The sequence below is a fragment of the Sarcophilus harrisii genome, chromosome 1, assembly GCF_902635505.1.
Source record: "Sarcophilus harrisii chromosome 1, mSarHar1.11, whole genome shotgun sequence".
Lineage (NCBI taxonomy): Eukaryota > Metazoa > Chordata > Mammalia > Dasyuromorphia > Dasyuridae > Sarcophilus > Sarcophilus harrisii.
The window spans coordinates 481,071,208-481,090,650 of NC_045426.1; the positions used below are offsets into that span (position 1 = coordinate 481,071,208).

At 32.9% G+C, this 19,443-nt stretch overlaps 1 protein-coding gene across 1 annotated transcript in view; it reads left to right on the forward strand.

Annotated features, from left to right (window-relative positions):
• The window catches only part of B4GALT6 (beta-1,4-galactosyltransferase 6), a 77,714-nt gene that overhangs the window by 23,427 nt on the left and 34,844 nt on the right, over positions 1-19,443 (forward strand). The window contains exons 3-4 of the mRNA XM_003759809.3: positions 7,235-7,348; positions 16,431-16,555. Of these exons, the coding sequence (XP_003759857.1) occupies positions 7,235-7,348; positions 16,431-16,555 (239 nt within the window). The remainder of the gene's footprint in view (positions 1-7,234; positions 7,349-16,430; positions 16,556-19,443) is intronic.

Consider the following 19,443-nt stretch of genomic DNA (forward strand, 5'->3'; position numbering starts at 1 on the left):
GGTCTTTTTTGCTAGGGTCTATATAAACATATTCAAAATCAATATTATTTCTTAATTTTTTATTACTAGGCTTCTAAATGTCAAGTGAAAATTATCTGTTTAGTAATAAAATAATGATTTTTAAAGTCTGGAATCTCATATTTCTGAAGTATTTATTATTTGTACTGTAATTATTTAAATTCCATGAGCATTTGTTAAACTGGACTATGTGCTGGGTACTCTGCTAAATATTTTGTAATATAAACAAAAGTAAAAAGTCCTTGCCTCCAAGAAGTTTATATTCTGTTGACCAAAGTTAGATATACACATATATAATGCAGACATTCTTAGTACTGAGATTATTAGTTCTTTAAGGCAGGGACTGTCATTTGCTACTTTTTCTGTCTCCAGCACTTAGGATAGTACCTGAAGAATGAGGTACTTAATAAATGTGATTGATTGATTGTTTTTATTATTTCACCAGTTAGATTATAAGATCCTTGAGAGTAGGGACTACCTTTTATAAACCCTTTTTGGAATCCCAGCTGTTCCAACACTTCCTGGCACATAGAAGGCACTTAATAAATATTTATTGATTGATTGGATCAGTCTCAAATAATCTATCATACATCATACCTTGCTGTGAAGGTTGTGATTCTAATAGATTTACTCTTACTTATCTCACCATTTCTTTACTCTCTTGAGAGAGTAGTGGTTTTATGAATTTATTATAATGTCATCTCTTCAGAAGCTTAGATAGTTAATTACCTTTGTCTCACTCTTTGGTAAGGGAGACTACTTGACAAGCTGACTGGCAGTTAAATGATGGAGAATTTACTAATTGGTCTTTTAGGGAGACTATGTAGATAAAATATGGGAGAGGGAATCTTTTATAAACAATATAAGTATCTTTTCTATTTCCTTTGGAACAATATGGGGTTACTATATGGAATTAGAATCATTTTGGTAGTTCAGCCTTTGAATGTTATGTGGATTGCAGAATCTATAGAATCATGGCATGATTTGTAAGAGATGTTGGGATCAATAGAATACTGTATTATTTAGTTAAAAATAAAATACTCTGCTGATTTAATAAGTTGCTGTGTAATTTTAGGGTTTTTTGGTTTTGGTTTAGTTTTTTCTCCCAAAGAAAATAAGCTTCAAATTGGAAAATGAAAAAAAAAAGGATAATAGGGAGGTGATCATTATGATGAGTAGGGAGAAAATAAGAGAGATGTAGCTCTATTCTATGTTATCAGGCTAAGAGGCACTATATCCTAAGGTATTAAAAGATTTGATAGATGTGACTTCAGATCCCAGTGACAATACCCTTTCTCTCCAAGAAAGCTTCTCCAATTCACATTGTTGCGAGTAATAATTGTTGTCTCCAAATTTCTCTGGTATAGTGTTTGCTTGTATAAAATTGATTGCTTTGGATTGTAAGCTTCCTGATGACAGGAATTGCCTGATTGGTAGAGAAAGGGCTGAGGGTGTATGATTGGGGTAGAATGTCTGAACCTCTCCTGAAGAAGGAATGTCTGTTGTTTCCAAAGCTCCTTCAACTCTTTCCTTCATGAGTCACATAGCATCACATCAGCATACTATTGACCAATTATAGGCTTCATGTAAAATAGTACAGGCTGGGCTAACAAACTTGGGTTACACTTATGTACAACAAATTTTTTTTGTAGCATTTGCCAATTTTGTTTTATTTTTTAAAAAATAATAACTTTATTTTCAAAATACATACAAAAATAGTTTTCAACATTCATCCTTCTAAAACCTTGTGTTCCAAATTTTTCCCCTCCCTTCTCCCACCCCTTCCCCTGGACAGCAAATTATCTTAAATATGCTAAATATGTATATTTCTTCCATACATATTTCTACATTTATCATGTTGCACAAGAAAAATCAGATCAAAAAGGGAAAAAATGAGAAAAAACCAAAAAGCAAACAACAACAAAAAAGGTGAAAAAACTATGTTGTGATCCACATTCAGTCCCCACAGTCCTCTCTCTGGGTGCAGGTGGTTTTCTCCATTACAAGTCTTTTGGAACTGGCCTGAATCACCTCATTATTCAAAAGAATCACATCCGTCAGAATTGATCATCATATCTTCTTGTTGCTGTGTACAATGATCTCTTGGTTCTACTCATTTCACTCAGCATCAGTTCATGCAAGTCTCTCCAGGCCTTTCTGAAATCATTCTGCTGGTTGTTTGTTACAGAACAACAATGTTCCATAACATTCATATACCATTATTTATTAAGCCATTCTCCAATTGATGGGCATCCACTCAGTTTCCCAGTTTCTTGTCACTATAAAAAGGGCTGCCACAAACATTTTTGTACATAGGGATCCTTTTCCCTTTTTTGTGATCTCTTTCAGACCCAGTAGAAACATTGCTAGCTCAAAGGTTATGCCCAGTTTGATAGCTCTTTTGGCATAATTCCAAATTGCTCTCCAGAATAGTTGGATTAGTTCATGACTCCACCAACAATGTATTAGTGTCCCAGTTTTTCCATATCCCCTCCAACATTCATCGTTATTTTTTTCCTGTCATTTTAGCCAATCTGAGAGGTGTGTGGTGGCACCTCAGACTTGTCTTAATTTGCATTTCTCTGATCAATAGTGATTTAGGGCATTTTTTCATATAACTAGAAATGGTCTTATTTCTTTATCTGAAAATTGTTTATATCCTTTGACCATTTATCAATTGGAAAATAGTTTGTATTATTATAAATTTGACTCAGTTCTCTATGTATAGAAATGAGGTGTTTATCAGAATCTTTGGATATAAAGTTTTTTTCCTAATTTTCTGCTTTCCTTCTAATCATTGCATTGGCTTCTAATCTGCATTGATTTTATTTGTATAAAACCTTTTAAATTTAATATAATCAAAATTGTCCATTTTGCATATCATAATATACTCTAGTTCTTCTTTGGCCATAAATTCCTTCCTTCTCCATAGATCTGAGAGGTAGACTATCCTTTGTTCTCATTTGCTTATGATATCACTCTTTATGTCTAAATCATGAACCCATTTTGACCTTATCTTGGTATATGGTGTTAACACCATATTGTGTTGGCCAATGCCTAGTTTTGGCTATACTAATTTCCATTTTTGTCAAACAGTGAGTTCTTATCCCAGGAGGTAGGGTCTTGGGGTTTGTCAAATACTTAATTACTGTAGTCATTGACTATTGTGTCTTGAATCTAACCTATTCCATTGATCAACTACGTTATTTCTTAATATTCAATAACATTAAACATCCATTTATTCAGCGCCTGTGTTGTAAAAAACATTATGGCTAAAAAGCTTAAATATAATACCACTGGCCTTGTCCTCAAGTTGCTTATAATTTAATAGGGCTGATAAAACATGTGCTAGAAGAGAAATAACTAGACTGCAAAGTAGACTTTAAAATGTGTTTGATGTTCTTTTGTGTTTGAAATCCTAAATTCATTCATTATATATTCATTATAGGAAAAATGTCTAATTATAAAATGGGCCCTAGTTTTAAAAAATCATTAATAATATGGTTGCTTATTTATGAAACTTAACAGCTGGATTGAAAAACTAAATTTTTACATCAATGAGAGTTTTCTTACATCTGAGACTAACTTTAAAATATACATTTCAGGGGCAGCTACTTGGTGTAGTAGATAGAGCACCAGCCCTGAAGTTAGAAGGACCTAAGTTCAAATATGGCCTCAGACACTAAACACTTTCTGGCTGTGTGACTCTGGGCAAGTCACTTAACCCTAATTTCTTCAGCAAAAAATTGGGCATTTCAGTTTATTAAAAAATGTGCAATTGGTTGTGTATATTTCCCTGTTGAGGAGATAACATGCATTGAAGGGTCAATGTTTAATTCCAGAATTTTTTGGCACTTTAGGTGGTGACAAATTTTAGGATTACCCCAGCATAGCAACCCCCTATAGTTTTTTATTTTTATTTTTTTCAATTTGATGTATATGAGCTGGTACCTTGAAAGTGTTTAATTTACATTTCTTTGATTATTATTTGTGAAGATGAGCATTTTTCAGGTGATTATTATAAATTTTTTTTTCCTTTTATAAATTGTCTTTTGATCATTTATCCACTGGGGAATAAGGATTGCAATTCAGTTTTATTTTTTACCTGTTCCTTTTTATTTTAATTGTATGTAAAGTTTATAACTGTGATATTTGCCATATACATATGTCTAAGTGATTATTTTTCTTTTGCTTATATATTTGCATATACATTTTTATTTTGATTTAATTGAGTATACTTATATTGTACCTAGTAATTCCTTATATTATATTTAAATAGAAAAAGCCAATTTCCCTGAAAAATTGAGATGACTGCATTATATTTATAGGGGCTTTAGCTGTTCATTTAGTTACCATATGTTATTGAGTCTATATTAACAATAACATTTCATGCTACAACCTCTCATGACTTCTGTCTAGTGTATTGCAGTAGACTCCTAATAGAGCTCCCATCTTATCTTTCATTCTCTATGATTTTCAAAGTGATTTTCTTAAAGTACAGACTCCCCCCCTTCCCCTTAAACTTCAGCCCTTCCTTATTAACCTCCTGTTTGGCATTTCAGTCTCTTCACAGCCTTCCCCCAAACTACCCTGTCAAACTTTTCACTCATCATTCCTTTCATGCACACTGACTTTCATGTTGTTCCTTACATAATGACATTTCATCTTCTATCTTTCTGCTTTTGCAGAGCATATCCCCCCATGCCTGGAATTTAAGTCTTCCTTCCCTCTGCCTCTTAGAATACTTATTATACTTCAAAGCTCAACTCAAAGTATGATCTCCATGACATCTGTCCTTCTCTTCCAGCAACTAGTGACTTCCTGAACAAACCTCTTTGTATTAGTTATTTAGTTTTGCACATATTTATATGTAAACATGCTTTCTTCCTGGTATATTGTATTAAAGGCCTCCCCATTGCACCTCCCTCATTTAGCATTTTTTTTCTTTGTGTACATGATGCTGGAAGAATATAGGTTCTTAATAAATGCTTGTTGATTATTTTCAGACTATTTATACAGTTTTTAGAATAGTCTCTTAATTAGTATTTATATTTTATAGCCATACTTTTCTGTGAACATAAAGACTTTCATTCTTAAATATTCACCTAAATTTTCACATGAAATGTATAAGAAAATATTCCTACATCACACTTTGAATGACTAACCTGTGAGTAAAGATGAAAGGAGAGGATTCATACTTATATTCTCCAATTAGGGATTAGAGTAGATAATCTTTCAAAACTCATTAATCTATAATTCTGCTTTTTTCCTATGATAGTTTTAGGACTATGATTCTCTGACAATAGAAAGTTGGTTGAGTTGGAATTTTGTTAAATACGCATGTGATATAGGTGTTATTGTAGTTAAAGAGTATTGGGATTACTGTACATGTTAATGGGAGGTAGATACACTTGGCCAAAATATTAAAGGGAATAAATACATCTCATTCAAAATACTGTTTCTTTATGTTAGCACATGCTTTTAAAAATCTGTTAATAGTACAAAGAGGGTTATGAAAAGATTCTTAATACATTATCTACAAAAGTGTCAATTATCTACTATAACTTACTACAGATGGTATAAGAAGTACTGTTTTATATGTTGGCAATTTGAAAGATTAAAATAATTAGAGTGGGAAATGTGATGTAGAAAGAGAATGTTATAATGATTTCCTTCTTAAATCTAATTTTATAATTACACACAGATCTGTTTGTCTACAACATATATGTATATAATTTGGAGTTTATTGGATTTAGAGTTAATTAGCCCAGGAAAAATTCCTGGACCCTTTACCAATGCTTATTGGAACCTGTTGTAAAGTTTATTGTATTAGAAAATTGCTTGGTCAAATGAGAGATTAGTTGTCTCACTCAAGATTTCCCTCTTCCCAAATGTTTTAGAGGGAGGACTTGAACCTAGGTTTTGACTCCAAAATTAGTTCTCTTTTCTCTATAGAGTCCTCTCATTTGATCTTCTTAAGAAGTAATTTTTATCTTTTGTTTTGATTGAAATTATCAGATCACAGATATGTCAGTGTAAGACTGAGGGAAATTAGCCACTCATGTATAGAAAGGGAATTTTGCCAAAAGTGTGGAGGTTAGGAATTCTTGATTTGGAATTATGAATGGAGTTGGAGAATAAATTGGTATAATTAAATAGATGAGGATAGGTATATGGACCATTTTCAAAATGTCCTCTGAAAAGTAACAAAACCTAGAATGACTAAACAAATACCTTCACACTAAGCAGGAAGAAAAAGGACTAAGAAGAAAGAAAAGGAAATGATGTAATTTGGAGTGAATTTTGTTAGAATATTTTGAATGACACCTGGTCATGTAGCTCAACAATTCAGTATTGTATTAATTAATATGTGATGCATTAGAATGACATTTTAAAAAGCTTGAGTGATCACAGTAATGAAAAACTTAATATTCCTGAATAATGATAGCAATATTAATTTTAATCTTCAAGACCCTGTATAATATAAGAGCACTCAGATAATATGCTTCCCATTTCTACACCTTATAGATTGCATGGATGAAGCCTTATTGTGAGTTTGGACATTTTTCATTCTAGTTGTTTGGGGTAATAGATAACTTGCTGTGATTTGATAGCTAAGTGGTATGTTTCCCTGCTATATTTCCAAACCATTTGTAGACTTGCTTGTGCTTTACAAAGTGAGTATGGGAATCAAAAATTCCTAGTTTGCCATCGTTTAGACTATCTAGAAATAAAGTAGGGATATAAGACAAGCAAAAAAATTAGTTCTTATGAAAATGGATCTGTTCCTTTCTAAACCCTATGTTTAGGGTTCCCTTGTAATCTTTGTAAAGTCAGATAATAGATATTGAACATATGACTTGTATTCAAGAAGAATTGAATCAAAATCCTGATTCAGACACTTGAGGCAAGTCATTCAACTTTTCTCAGCATCAATTTCCTTATTAGTAAAATGAGGGGGTGGATTGGGTGATTTTTAAGTTTGCTTCAAGCTGTAAATCTGTGATTCTGTGGCTTTAAGGACATTATCCATGGTGACTACATCTCCTCCCTAACTGTAGTTTTGCACATAATTTCTGGGACTGCTACTGTGAATTCTTTGTATTTTATTTTTTTCCACATTGATAATAATACATATGCTGAAAAACTGATAATATAAGCATCAAGTAATTTAATAGAGATAAAAAACTCTAATTTTTCTTTTTTTTTCTCAAAGATTACCCTGAAGGCAATAATTCAAGTGATTATCTTGCCCAAACAACAATGTATCTTCCAGAAAACTTCACATATTCTCCTTACCATCCATGCCCAGAAAAGCTGCCTTACATGAGTAAGTGAAACCTAATGTTAATTCAATGAAATGTTTATTTGTGCTATAATTCATGCTACACTGGAGCCATTGTCTTATTGCTGTGGGAATTTCTTCCATCAGTGAAAATTGCAATCTATTCATGTCTTCTCATTCTCTATAATTCTTGCCCATGTTCTTCCATAGATCCTTCACAAAGGCTCTGGAAAGGCACAATGGAGATCCTTTGATTTAACAGAATAGGAAACTGAGATGAAGTCAGGTTTAATTGACTTGATCAGTGTCTCATGGATAAAACTGGAATTTGAACCAGTTCATACTACTATAAAGCCTGTGCTCTTTCTATTGTATTGCATTGAGACCTTCCAAGGCTATTTCAGTATAATCAGTTCCTTTAGTTATACTTATATGTTTTAGTTTATACATTTAAAACCATGTCTGAGAAGAGGTTCATAGGCTTCATCAGATTGCCAGAGGGGTCATAGCACAAGAAAAGGTCAATCTCTGTTTTATTCTACCTTTTGCATTTTAAAATTAAGGAAATCTCAAGGCCTATAGAGATGAAATTATTTTTTTTTCCATATCACGCAGGTCATAATAGATAGAATTGCACTTTAAAACCAGGTTTTATAAACTGTAAACCACTATGAATATGTTTATGTATTCTTTTGCAAAATCTGAATAAAATGAAACTGTTGAGTAATGTTTTTGCTGATATGTCAGTCTGCATAGGGGCTTATTCATGGTTCCATGGAATTTCTCTTTTCACTTACTGTTGGCTATATTATTATGTTAGATCATCATAGCCAGAAATCTTGTTAACAAAATGTGAGAGTTCCATTAGAAATGAAGAATTAAGCTCTCAAATTAAAAAAAAATTATTTTTAATTTATGAAATAAAACATGCATTTCTGTAATATAGCACAATAATAAAAAGATGATTGCACATGAAATTGCAAGCCCACTGTATACAATTAGTTATTTTTAAAAACATATAATAAATATATCATGTAAATTTCTTTTTTTCCTTTTTTCTAGCAGATTAGAATCTATTATGATATTATATAAGGTTTTACGCTTGGGGGTCAAATATCACCTGTACAGGTTCAGAAAACATCACTCAGCAACAATTCATGTGAAGATGATCTTGAGAGTTTTAGTAGACTGTAAGCTTAATGTCAGCCACCAAGCACCAATGTGTGCTGCTAAGTACTAGAGAGACAAAGAAATTAAATGGTCTCTGCCTTCAAGGGATCTAAATTTTACAAAAAGCAATAACATATTCACATATGATGATATGCAAAAAATGGTAATTTGTGCAGGAAAGCATTAGAGGTCTGGGACAGATCAGGAAAAGCCTTTTGTAGAAGGTGGAACTAAACTTTGTAAGGAACTAGGGATTTCTCTCCTCACGCAGATGAGAAGAGGGTCTATATTATAGGTATGGGGAAAAACAGTTGGGAAATAGAGTGTCACATTGAGGAACATGAAAAAATCAGGTAACCTGGCGTATAAAAAAGGGAAATAATGGGTAGCAATCCTGGAGAGGTAAATTGGAGCCAAGTTGTGAAAGGCTTTAAATCAACCAGATAGTGGAGTTTATATTTAACCCTAGAGATACTCAAGAGTCACTGAAATATTATTGAGTACAGTAGTAGCATGTAACTAGAACTAATTTTTTTTTTAGGGAAATCACTTTGACATTGAATTATTAAAGTGTTAATAAAGAATTATTAGAAGTTTATCAAAGTTACCCTGGTTAGAGATTATGAAGGCTTAAAGTAGTATGTGAATGGGTAGAATGGGTAGAAGAGGGAAGGTGAGAAATGTGGAGAATTGTGAAGATTTGGCAATTTATGGAATACATAGGTTAAGAGAGAGCGGGAGACTAAAAAAAGATGGTGATGACTTTGACAGAAATAAGGAAATTAAGACAAAGGGTCTGTTTTGGACATGTGTTGAAATGTTCATAGAATATATCCAGTTTGAAATGTTTAATAGTCAGTTCATGATAAAAGACTAGACTCAGAAGATAAACTAGGACTGTATTTTTAGGTCTGTTTGTGATTAGCATTGAAATGATCATTAAATCTATGCTAATAAGGTCATCAAGAGAATGTAGGAAGAGGAGAGGACTCAGTACATTGTACACTTACTTTTATGGAGTAAGTATAAAAGGAACTGGGAGTAGGAAATAGATCCAGCAAAGGGTACTGAGGAGTGGAAAAGTAAATAGAAGAAGCAAGAGAGCATAGTTTTTAACTCATAGTCAGTGCTTAGTAAATGCTTGAGGATTGATTGATCAGAAAGCTATTGCAATAGAATAAGCAAATGATGACAAGGACCTGTATTAAGGTGATGGTTGTGTAAGTATTGAGGAGATTAGATAACAGAAAGGGTGCAGACCTGGGATCCTGGAAGAATAGTGATGATCTATACATATATGAAGAAGTTTGGAAGATGGAGAGGGAGGTATTTGGGGAAATTGGATATGTTGAATGTTTGAGCAATCCCCGTTGCAGACCAACTACCATCAACAGGGAGGTAAGCTCACAAGCTCACAGTAGTACCTAGACTTCTCACCACGTACCACTGTCTCTGTTCTCAGCCATTACCTGGGAGAATAGCCCTTTTGGAGATATGACTTGGCAATCACTTCTGTGGTGATTGCTATAGCCACTATACTAAAGCATATATATATATATATAATTATATATATATATATACTGAGATTCTTCTAAGGAGATTTGAATGTTATATTTTCAGGTGGTTGTGTCAAATTTAAGTAGAAATGGGGAACATTAAAATCTACATATGGCATATTGACTTCAAAGACAACAAATTAAGTTTATCTGTGTTTATTTATTGTATTTTTATTTATTTTGTTAAATATTCTCAGTTACATTTTTTATCTGGTTTGGGTCATACTTAGTAATGTTGGCAGCTGGGACAGTTCAGTAGGAACTGTTTTGTAAGGAAGAGACCTTGGGACACTGGCCTTTGAAGGGGAGAAATCTGATATTGGTGGGGACAGAGAGACCCCAGTATAGTATGGGAGAGTTTCCTATTTTAATTAATTTTGCAAATTGTGTGCTGAACTTTTCTGATACCACAACAATACAAGACCTTTAAGCATTCTTTAAATTTTGGTTCTCTGGGCCTGGTCACTTCATGCAAGTCACATATCTGTTTTCAGGACTGAAATTAATTTTGATAACGTTCTGTTGTTTTTGTTGCTCTTTAGTTATTTTTCAGCTGAATCCAAATTATTACACCATTTGGAGTTTTCTTTGCAAAAATATTGGAGTGGTTTACCATTTTCTTTTCTGTCTCATTTTATAGATGAGGAAACTAGGACAAATAGGATTAAGTGACACAACAAATTAAGTGTTTGAGGCCAGATTTGAATTCAGGTCTTCTTAACTCCAGGCCCAGTACTCTGTCCACCTGTCTTTCCCTGATGATGTTCTAATAACATGAGAAACAGAATAAATGAGTAGAGTTGAAATTATCATTAAAAAAGTTTTGCAGTTAGCTAAAACTCATTAAAATGTAAAGTTTAATTGACTTTTTACGAGTTGGTTGAGAACACAACAAGAGTTGCTTATAAAATATCTACATAAAAATTTTAACAACCAGAAAAAATAATCGACAAATCTCTGAAGATTATACTATATATATATAAAATAAAAATTATTGATAATAAGATTATTCAGGTTAGTTTTCAATTTAGCATCATCAGTAGTATAGAAAAAAATGGAGTATGTGTTTCTTTTAAATTTTTCTTAGAATAGCAGTGACTACTATCCCTAGAATTCTATCAAAATATAATTTGATTTTCAAGATCAAATTTAGATGAAATATTTGGTTAACTTTTTTTTAAACAATAATATCAAGGCTTTAAATTAATCATTGATAGTTTTAATATTTATAGATATTTCAAGTCAAATTTGAACTGGATTTCATTACATTTTTTGAGAAATTGTTCTATCCAACTAGATATTGTAGAAAAATTGTTTTTTTCCTACATATAAAAAGTAAAAGGTACTTAGAATTTTTTTTGGTGGGTGTAAAAATGTGTGTAATTATTTGAAGCAATTTTTAAAATTAATGTTAAAATGATTAATTTATCTTTATTAATTTTAATCTTTAAATTACCCATATAAAGTTCATTTTGGGCCATAGTCTTTCTGTGAATTCAATTTTGATTTATAATTGTTTTTATACATTTTCTTTTTGGTCACATAAAGGGCAATACTCTTTCTAGTGTACAACCTGAGTGATGGCTACCATTTCTAACATGAGTAATATAGCAAAGCTCTGAGTAACAGTGTTCTGTCTTAAAGGAATTATGTTGTTTCCAATCTGGGTTTAAATAACTCAGAACTAGTGAAGAGGGGAAAGAGAAATAATTTTTCAATAATAAATTTGCTGTGGAAAACTGAAAGGATTCAAGGTAAGGATCATTAAACACATGTTTACTCTAAAAGAGAAGGGAGTAGCATGGGAGTATATGTATTTGTGAAAGTTGACTGCAGAACTTGTGAAGGGTAGAAGATTCATAGCAAAATATCTAATGAAAATGAATGAGCAAACCTGATCTTTGTAGAATTATAACTTTGTTAATCTAGATGTCTATTCCCTGATAGATAGACATGATCATCTAATTTCTGCATTAGTATTTCTGGTTATAGGGAGCTCAGAATCTTATAAGACATTCCAGATCTTGAAGCTCTTTCATATATATTGAAACTAAATTTTCTTCCCCATAACTTCTACCCATCCTAGTTCTGTCTTTTGAATCCATATAGCATAAACATTTATTGTATATGACAATCCTATATCTGAAGATCTCTTAAGTGCCTCTCTAAATCTTTTCCAAGCTAAACTTTTATGTTATTATATATTATATTACTTTAGGTGAAGTAGTATCTCAACACAAACACTAGGATTATTTTAAAAATCAGAAAGGTTATGCATGTAAAGCACTTTTTTTTTTTCTGAGTCAATTGGGGTTAAGTGAGTTGCCCAGCGTCACATAGCCAGGAACTGTTAAGTATCTGATGCCAGATTTGAACTCAGGTCCTCATGACTGCAAGGCTGGGGCTCTATTCACTGCACCAACGAGCTTCCCCTTGTAAAGGACTTTGTACTACTATAGAAATATTAGCTATTATTTTAATTCTGATTACCCTTAACTGGATATGGTTCAATTTTTCAATGTCCTCATTAAAGTATGGTACTCGGAAATTAACTGTCTCCTGGTTGTGGTTTGATCAGTAAAGAAAATAGTGGAATATTATTTTCCTTGATCTGAACTCTCTACTTTTGATTGATTTATGATTGACATAATTCCAAAATTAACACACAATATTGATAATCATAGAGCTTTCAGTCAACTAAAATCTCTAAGTAAACCTCTTTCATGTGAACTGATTTAAAGACAAAAAGTTAAGTTTTTCCCAACCTATTTTTATATAATTGATTTTTGGAACTTAAACTCAGTATTTTATTTTTACTTTTATAAAATTTCATCTTATTAGCATTGTCTCATTCCAATCTATCAAAATAATTTTGAATTTGATTCTTTTAGTTAAGAAGATAACTTTTTTCCTAGCTTTTTTGTCAACCACAAAATTAATAACTATCTCATCTCAAATTGAAATATTAGCTAAAACATAGTGTTTAGTATTAATGCAGATTAGCTTGCATATTAGCACTGAACTTGAAAGAATAAGATTGATTAATAGCATGCTTACTTAGGTAACCATGTGCTGATTTGAGGAAACAATGATTCTTGGAGTCAGATCCAAGTAAAGATGTGTGAAGTAGACACAATTTGAGTTTTCTATATGATTTTGGGTTCTGACCCAAGAAAGGAAAAATAATTGTTAAAAAGATATTTCAAAAAAACTAACAGGCACAGCATATTGGCAATTTAACCTTATATCAAAAGATAAGATTACCTGGTAAGAAGAGGAGATGATTACCTTTAGAAGACAAATATCTAGAATCAAACTCCAGATGCCAAAATAATATTAGAGGTAGTGAAACTAATGCAATGACTAAAATTAGTTGAGATTAGAGAAAAAGAACTGAGTTTTTATATTTGTTTGATTCTTGATTCAAAGAAATTTCCCAGTATCATTATGAAATTAAAAAAATATTTTTTTATTATGGTGTTCAGGCTTCTTGACTTGTGCTCATCAAGTATAATGTATTTCTGGTGACAGGGAGCTATCTTATCAGTCAGTAAGCATTAATTAAATGCGTAGTATATGCCAGGCACTGTGCTATGTAAGTTCTGGGGAGATAAAGCTCTCAAAAAATTCACAATCTAATCAGGGAGACAAGTAAAATAACTATATGCAAAAAAGTATATAGAGAATAAAATGGAGATAAAGGTAGGCACTAGAATTAAGGGACTGGATAAAAAGCTTCTTGTAAAAGATGAGATTTTAGCTGGGGCTAAATGCAGGAGACAGATATGAGAAGAGAAAACATTCTAGAAATGGGAAACAGCCAGAGAAAATGCCCAGATTTGGGATATAGAGTCTCTTGTTCAAGCAGCAGAAAATCCGCTGTGCAAGTCATAAATTCTGCTGTCTTACTTAATATTCCTGAACTCTTTAAAAGAGAAATAATTTTGCTGTGGGTCCCTGTTGACTTGGAAATACACAAGGTCTTCAACCAGCCTCATTATTTGCCAATTAATTTTTCTTTGTCACATATTTATTCATAAACCTTTTTCATCAGATTTTTTTGATCTGGAGATCATATTTCTTTCCATTATTCATATCTTCCAATTGATTTACCTACTTATGCCCAAGGTCTTTAGCTGAATTTTCTTCCTTTTGAGATGTGTGGTAGTTTCAGTGTTTTTTTTTTTTTTTTCCTCATATTCTCCTATTGCTCATTTTCTGACTTTGCCCTTTGATAGTTTTCCTGAAGGCTATACCTCAAAGCTTTTTAAGCCTCCTCCTACACAAGATAATTCAAATTTCATCAACTTCAAACTCTGTCTAAAGACATACCTGGAGGGAAAAGAATTAGTCTATCTGGGTGCTGGACCTTTTAGACAAGCCTGGTGGATACATAACATTTTGGCATCCTATTCTGGTTCCTTCTCTTCTTCAGTTCTGTAACTGAGTACTATTGCAGCACAGAGCACTGCAATCTCAGCCAGAGCAATATTTATTCTTCCTTTTAGTTTTCCAAGTCATTGGGATATAGGATAGAGTTGAATTCTTTTACAATCCTGCCAGAGCATGATAGTTAATGGAGGAAGCTGTGCTGTATGGATTAGAGATTAGCTTTCTCTGCTGTTTAGTAGTTAGGTTTTACCTTGTGACAAAAATCATATTTATAAGTATTATCTGTGTTCTTTAAAGTTCCTAGTAAAAAAGATTTAGGTTTGTGGTGTCCTACATGGTGGAAACAAGTGAAATCATTTTATCTCTTGCAAACAATTCTTATTTTAGAGAAACTTATGAGATTGTTAGTATTAAATTCTAGTCCTCTACCCAGAAATCTATAAATACTAAGTGCTAAATTATGCTTTTAGCAATCTTGTTATCTCTCACAACTTTAACTAGCATCTCTGTGAAAATAACTCCTAAATCTATAGCTGCAAGCAAGCTCTTGAGCAGCATTTTCACCTGTGTACTTTATATCTAAATATATATGCCCTGCTGGCCCTTTTTACACCATGTCTAAAACTGAACTTTCCCCTCCAAACTTGTTCTTTCTTCTCAGTTTCCTATTTCTGTCATTTGCCCTATTATTTACAGTCACTTTATATTGATAAACTTGGTTTTATCTTTTACTCCTCCATCTTTGTTGCTTCCCACTCCCAATCAATTGCTAAATCTGGTTGATTTCGTCTCTTCAATATTTTTTTGCATCTTCTTTTTTCTTTCCACTACTGCAAATTTTGTAAATATCTCATTACCACTGACATGAGCTATTAGCCTACTTTCCGAATTGATCTTTACCTTCAGTCTTTATTCTCTCCAATTCGTATTTCATATTCCTGACAGATAAATATTTATGAAAAATTGATCATTCAAAACACTTCTCCAATTAAAACTTTTCAATGACTTGAACCTTCTAAATAAAATCCAAACTTCTCAGTCTTCCTTAAATGGCCCTACACTATCTGGCACCAGCTTTACTTTTTAGCCTTATCTCATATTACGCCACCTTCTAGCCAATTTAGATTATCCAGTTTATGTAATTTTATTCCTTTGCCTTTTCTCACACTTTCCTGTATATTCAATGTCTTTTAAGACCCAAATCAAAATGTCAAACTTTCTCTCAAGCCTTTTCTGATCCTCAAGATGGAAATGATCTTTCCTTCTTCAGTGAGCATAACACTTTAGACTTCTCTAGTCAGCTAAGTGTCTCAATAGATAGAGCACGAGAGCTGGAGTAGGGAAAAGCTAATTTCAAATCCAGCCTCAGACACTTTCTTATGTGTGACTCTGGGCAAATCAGTTTCCTCATCTGAAAAATGGGGATAAAGGCATCTATATCCCAAGGTCCTATTGAATAGTAAATACTATGTGGAGATTAGTATTTATTATTCTTGTCCTTTTTTGCTTGCACTTAGTTGTATATGTGCTATTTATCTCTTTCCTGGATTGTAATAAGCTGTATATGAGGTAGAAGCTTATTGTTTTCCCTGTATCTCTGTAGCATAAATTTTTTTTCCATCAGCAAAGGTGGGGGAGGGAATGGTCCCAACTTTTAATTATATTTGTTTAAGTATTTCCTGGTGAGGAAACTACCTAAGCCAGTGAAGATTCAGGACTACTATGCAGATTATTATTTTAGAGAGTTAACTCAATCAAAGAAAGGTAAGTGATACATATACTATGAGTTCATGTATCTGCTCTGTGCACACCTGATGCTTAATTAATATTTGAGTGATATTAGAATATTTGCTTCAAACATAAGTAATTTTTAAATCTAGTATGCCAAATAAGAATGTTTAATTCAAGTAAAGAATTTATTTTCACTGAGTCATTTTGATATTTAATATATTTGATTCTTTATTGCAAAAAACATTAAAATGTTTTCCTTGCATTTCTTTCTAATATAGGGGGCCTTATCAATGTCAATATGAGTGAAATCAGTTTAGATGAAATTCAACAGGTATTCTCTAAGGATTTAGACATTGGTCCAGGTGGTCATTGGAGGCCCAAAGACTGCAAACCCCGATGGAAGGTGAGAGACACTCTTTCATATTAATATTATTATGTTTTGAGTGTAAAAGTATGTTAGACTCAAAGCATGGAATTGGTCAGACTAATCTTTATTCCTTTGATCAATGGATAGCTTTATTTTCATGTGATACGATAAAGGGTATTGGCAGCTGTGATGTGACAAAAAAAATTTGTAAATATTATCCATGTTCTTTAAAGTTCCTAGTAAAAAAGATTTAGTATCAGTTGGTGATGATCACATACTCTGATACAGTGAAACAATTTTGGATACCTTGTTTTAATCTTGATTCTTTACTTAGAGGTATCTGACTATCAAACACCTGAAGTCGGGAAGATGTGAATTTAAACTTAGACTCAGATACTAGTTGTATGATCCTGGGATAAGTGCCTTCACCTCTATCTACCTGAGTTTGCCTATCTGTAAAATGGGGATAATAAGATTAAATGAGATATATTTATCAAGTACTTTAAAAAGCACTTAAGGCATTATATAAATGCTAGTTGTTATTATCATTATTGTCATTACTATTATCAGTATTGTTAGTTTTATGACTTTGGATCCAGAAAGACATAGTACAGCTTCTGACACATTCTGGTTCTGGAACCCTGGGGCAAATATTTTAACCTCTTAGTATTCCAAGGAACTCTCTAAGACTAAAACTTGCAGAAAAAAAATGCTAACCTATCCTGGCTAAGAGTTCTCACTTGGGAATTCTTATACCAATGAAATTACAGGTTCTCTCCCTATCCCTAAACATATGAATTTATGAATGAAAAAAGAAGCATTGACTAAGCACTATATTCAAGGTACTGCTAACTGTTGGTAATTCAAATGGAAAAGCAATACAGTTCCTGCCTTCAAGAGACTCACATTTTTATAGAGGGAGACAACATATAGAAGAGGTCAGCTGAACTGAGTGGAAAAGAATTAGTGGTTTTTAGGGTACAACAGCAAAGCTTATGTGCTAATGCCTTTTAAAATCTTATTTTCATTGAAATCCATCTTTACTTCAAGTGTTACCATTTGAATCCAAAGTGTTAATGGCCTTGTTTGTGCTCTACATTTTCAGCAACTGCAGATGCTACAGGTTGCCTCTCCCTAAGACTTTATCCCCACACATCCAAAATTCAGATTGTCAAATAGTTCTATAATCTCTTTGCTTTGGATGTTTTTTTTCCCCAGTGATGCAGTTTGCAACTCTTTCATATCTGATCATTCTTTGTGAATCTTGTTAGTTTCCCTCCATATACTTAGATCCATCTATATAATTGGGAGCCTCACTGTCTTCTGATATAAAGATAAACATTTGTGGAACACTTGTGTTTTCTACCTGTGAGCCTTTGTTTTTTTCATGTGATCAAGACATTTTTTCCTCTCATATTTCCTTGGTGATAGCTTTAATCCTAGTTCCTTAAAACTAATTATTTTTTGTATACTTACGCCTGTGTATACCCAGCATGCCCATCTCTGTTGTCCTCTGTGTTATATTCATTTTCAGTTCTTGGGCAACTGTAGTATTTTATGATTTATAGCCATACAACACCAATCGTAGAGTATTGTTATGAAAATGATAACATTTGTTTCTGGGAGAAGTTTGGAGATATCAAAGGAGTTTTATAGTTTGCTCAAGTTTCCCATTCTCCTCCTCCTGATTAATTCTGGTTAAACACCTTGTCTTCCACTATTTCCCATAGTCTATCCAAACTCATAATCATTGTTTCTATGACACTATCTATCAATTTCATCCTCTGCTGTCTTCTTCTACCTTCAGTCTTTCCCAACATCAGGAGTCTTCCAATGAATCCTGTCTTCTCATTAGGTGGACAAAGCATTTAAGCTTCAGTATCAGTATTTGTCCTTCCAATGAATAGTTTGGATTAAATTCTTTAAGTATTGAGTAATTTACTGTCCAAGGGATTTTTAGAAATCTTCTTCAGCACCACGGTTTGAAAAGATCAATTCTGTAGCTCTAAATTTTCCTCTCACAACCATACCTTGCTACTAGAAGAACTATAGCTTTGACTATTTAAACCTTTAGATGATATTTCTACTTTTTATTATGGTATCCAAATTTGTCCCAGCTTTCCTTCCAAGGGTCATTTTTTAATTTCATGGCTAAGATTGTTTGCCATTATCTTTGAATCCAAGAATATGAAATCTGATAGTTTTTACATTTCTTTTTCCTCCATTTTCCTGAAAAGTGGGACCAGCTGCCAAAATCTTAGTTTTTTCATGGTAAACTTCAAGCCAGCTTTTACAATTTGCTCTTTCACACTCATCAAGAGGCTTTTTAATTCTTCTTTACTTTCCACTTATCAGATTTTCACTTTTGGTAAATTACTTTGGTAGCATTATGGAAGATGGTTTAGAGAAGGGCGAGACCTAGAGCAGGGAGACCAATTAAAGGACTTTTGAGGTGGTCCAAGTGAGAAGTGATGAAGGTTTGAACTAGGGTGGTGGCCATGTGGGTGAAGAGAAGGGAACAATTGGAGACATGTAGGAGAACTGATATGATTTAAAAACTTAATAGATACATGGAGTGAGCAGAAGTGAGGTGTCAAAGATGACACTGAAATTGTGATCCTAGGTGTCTAGGGGGGTAGTGATGCATTCAGCAGAAAGAAGGAAGTTTGGCAGATAGATAGTTTGGGGGAAAATACGAGTCTTTTTTGAATATGTTGAGTTTAGGAAGTTGCTGATGTGGCATTGGCTCTTGGGAGAAATACTGGGGTTAGATATAGATCTAGTTAAGTAAAAAGAAAATATATCCAGGAAGAAAAGGTAGTTAACAATATAAAATGCTGATGAAAAAAAGGGAGCCAGGGATGCAGTTTCATCCAAAGGGAGCCAGTTGAGTCTCAGGAAATGCCAGAAGATGGATCAGAGGA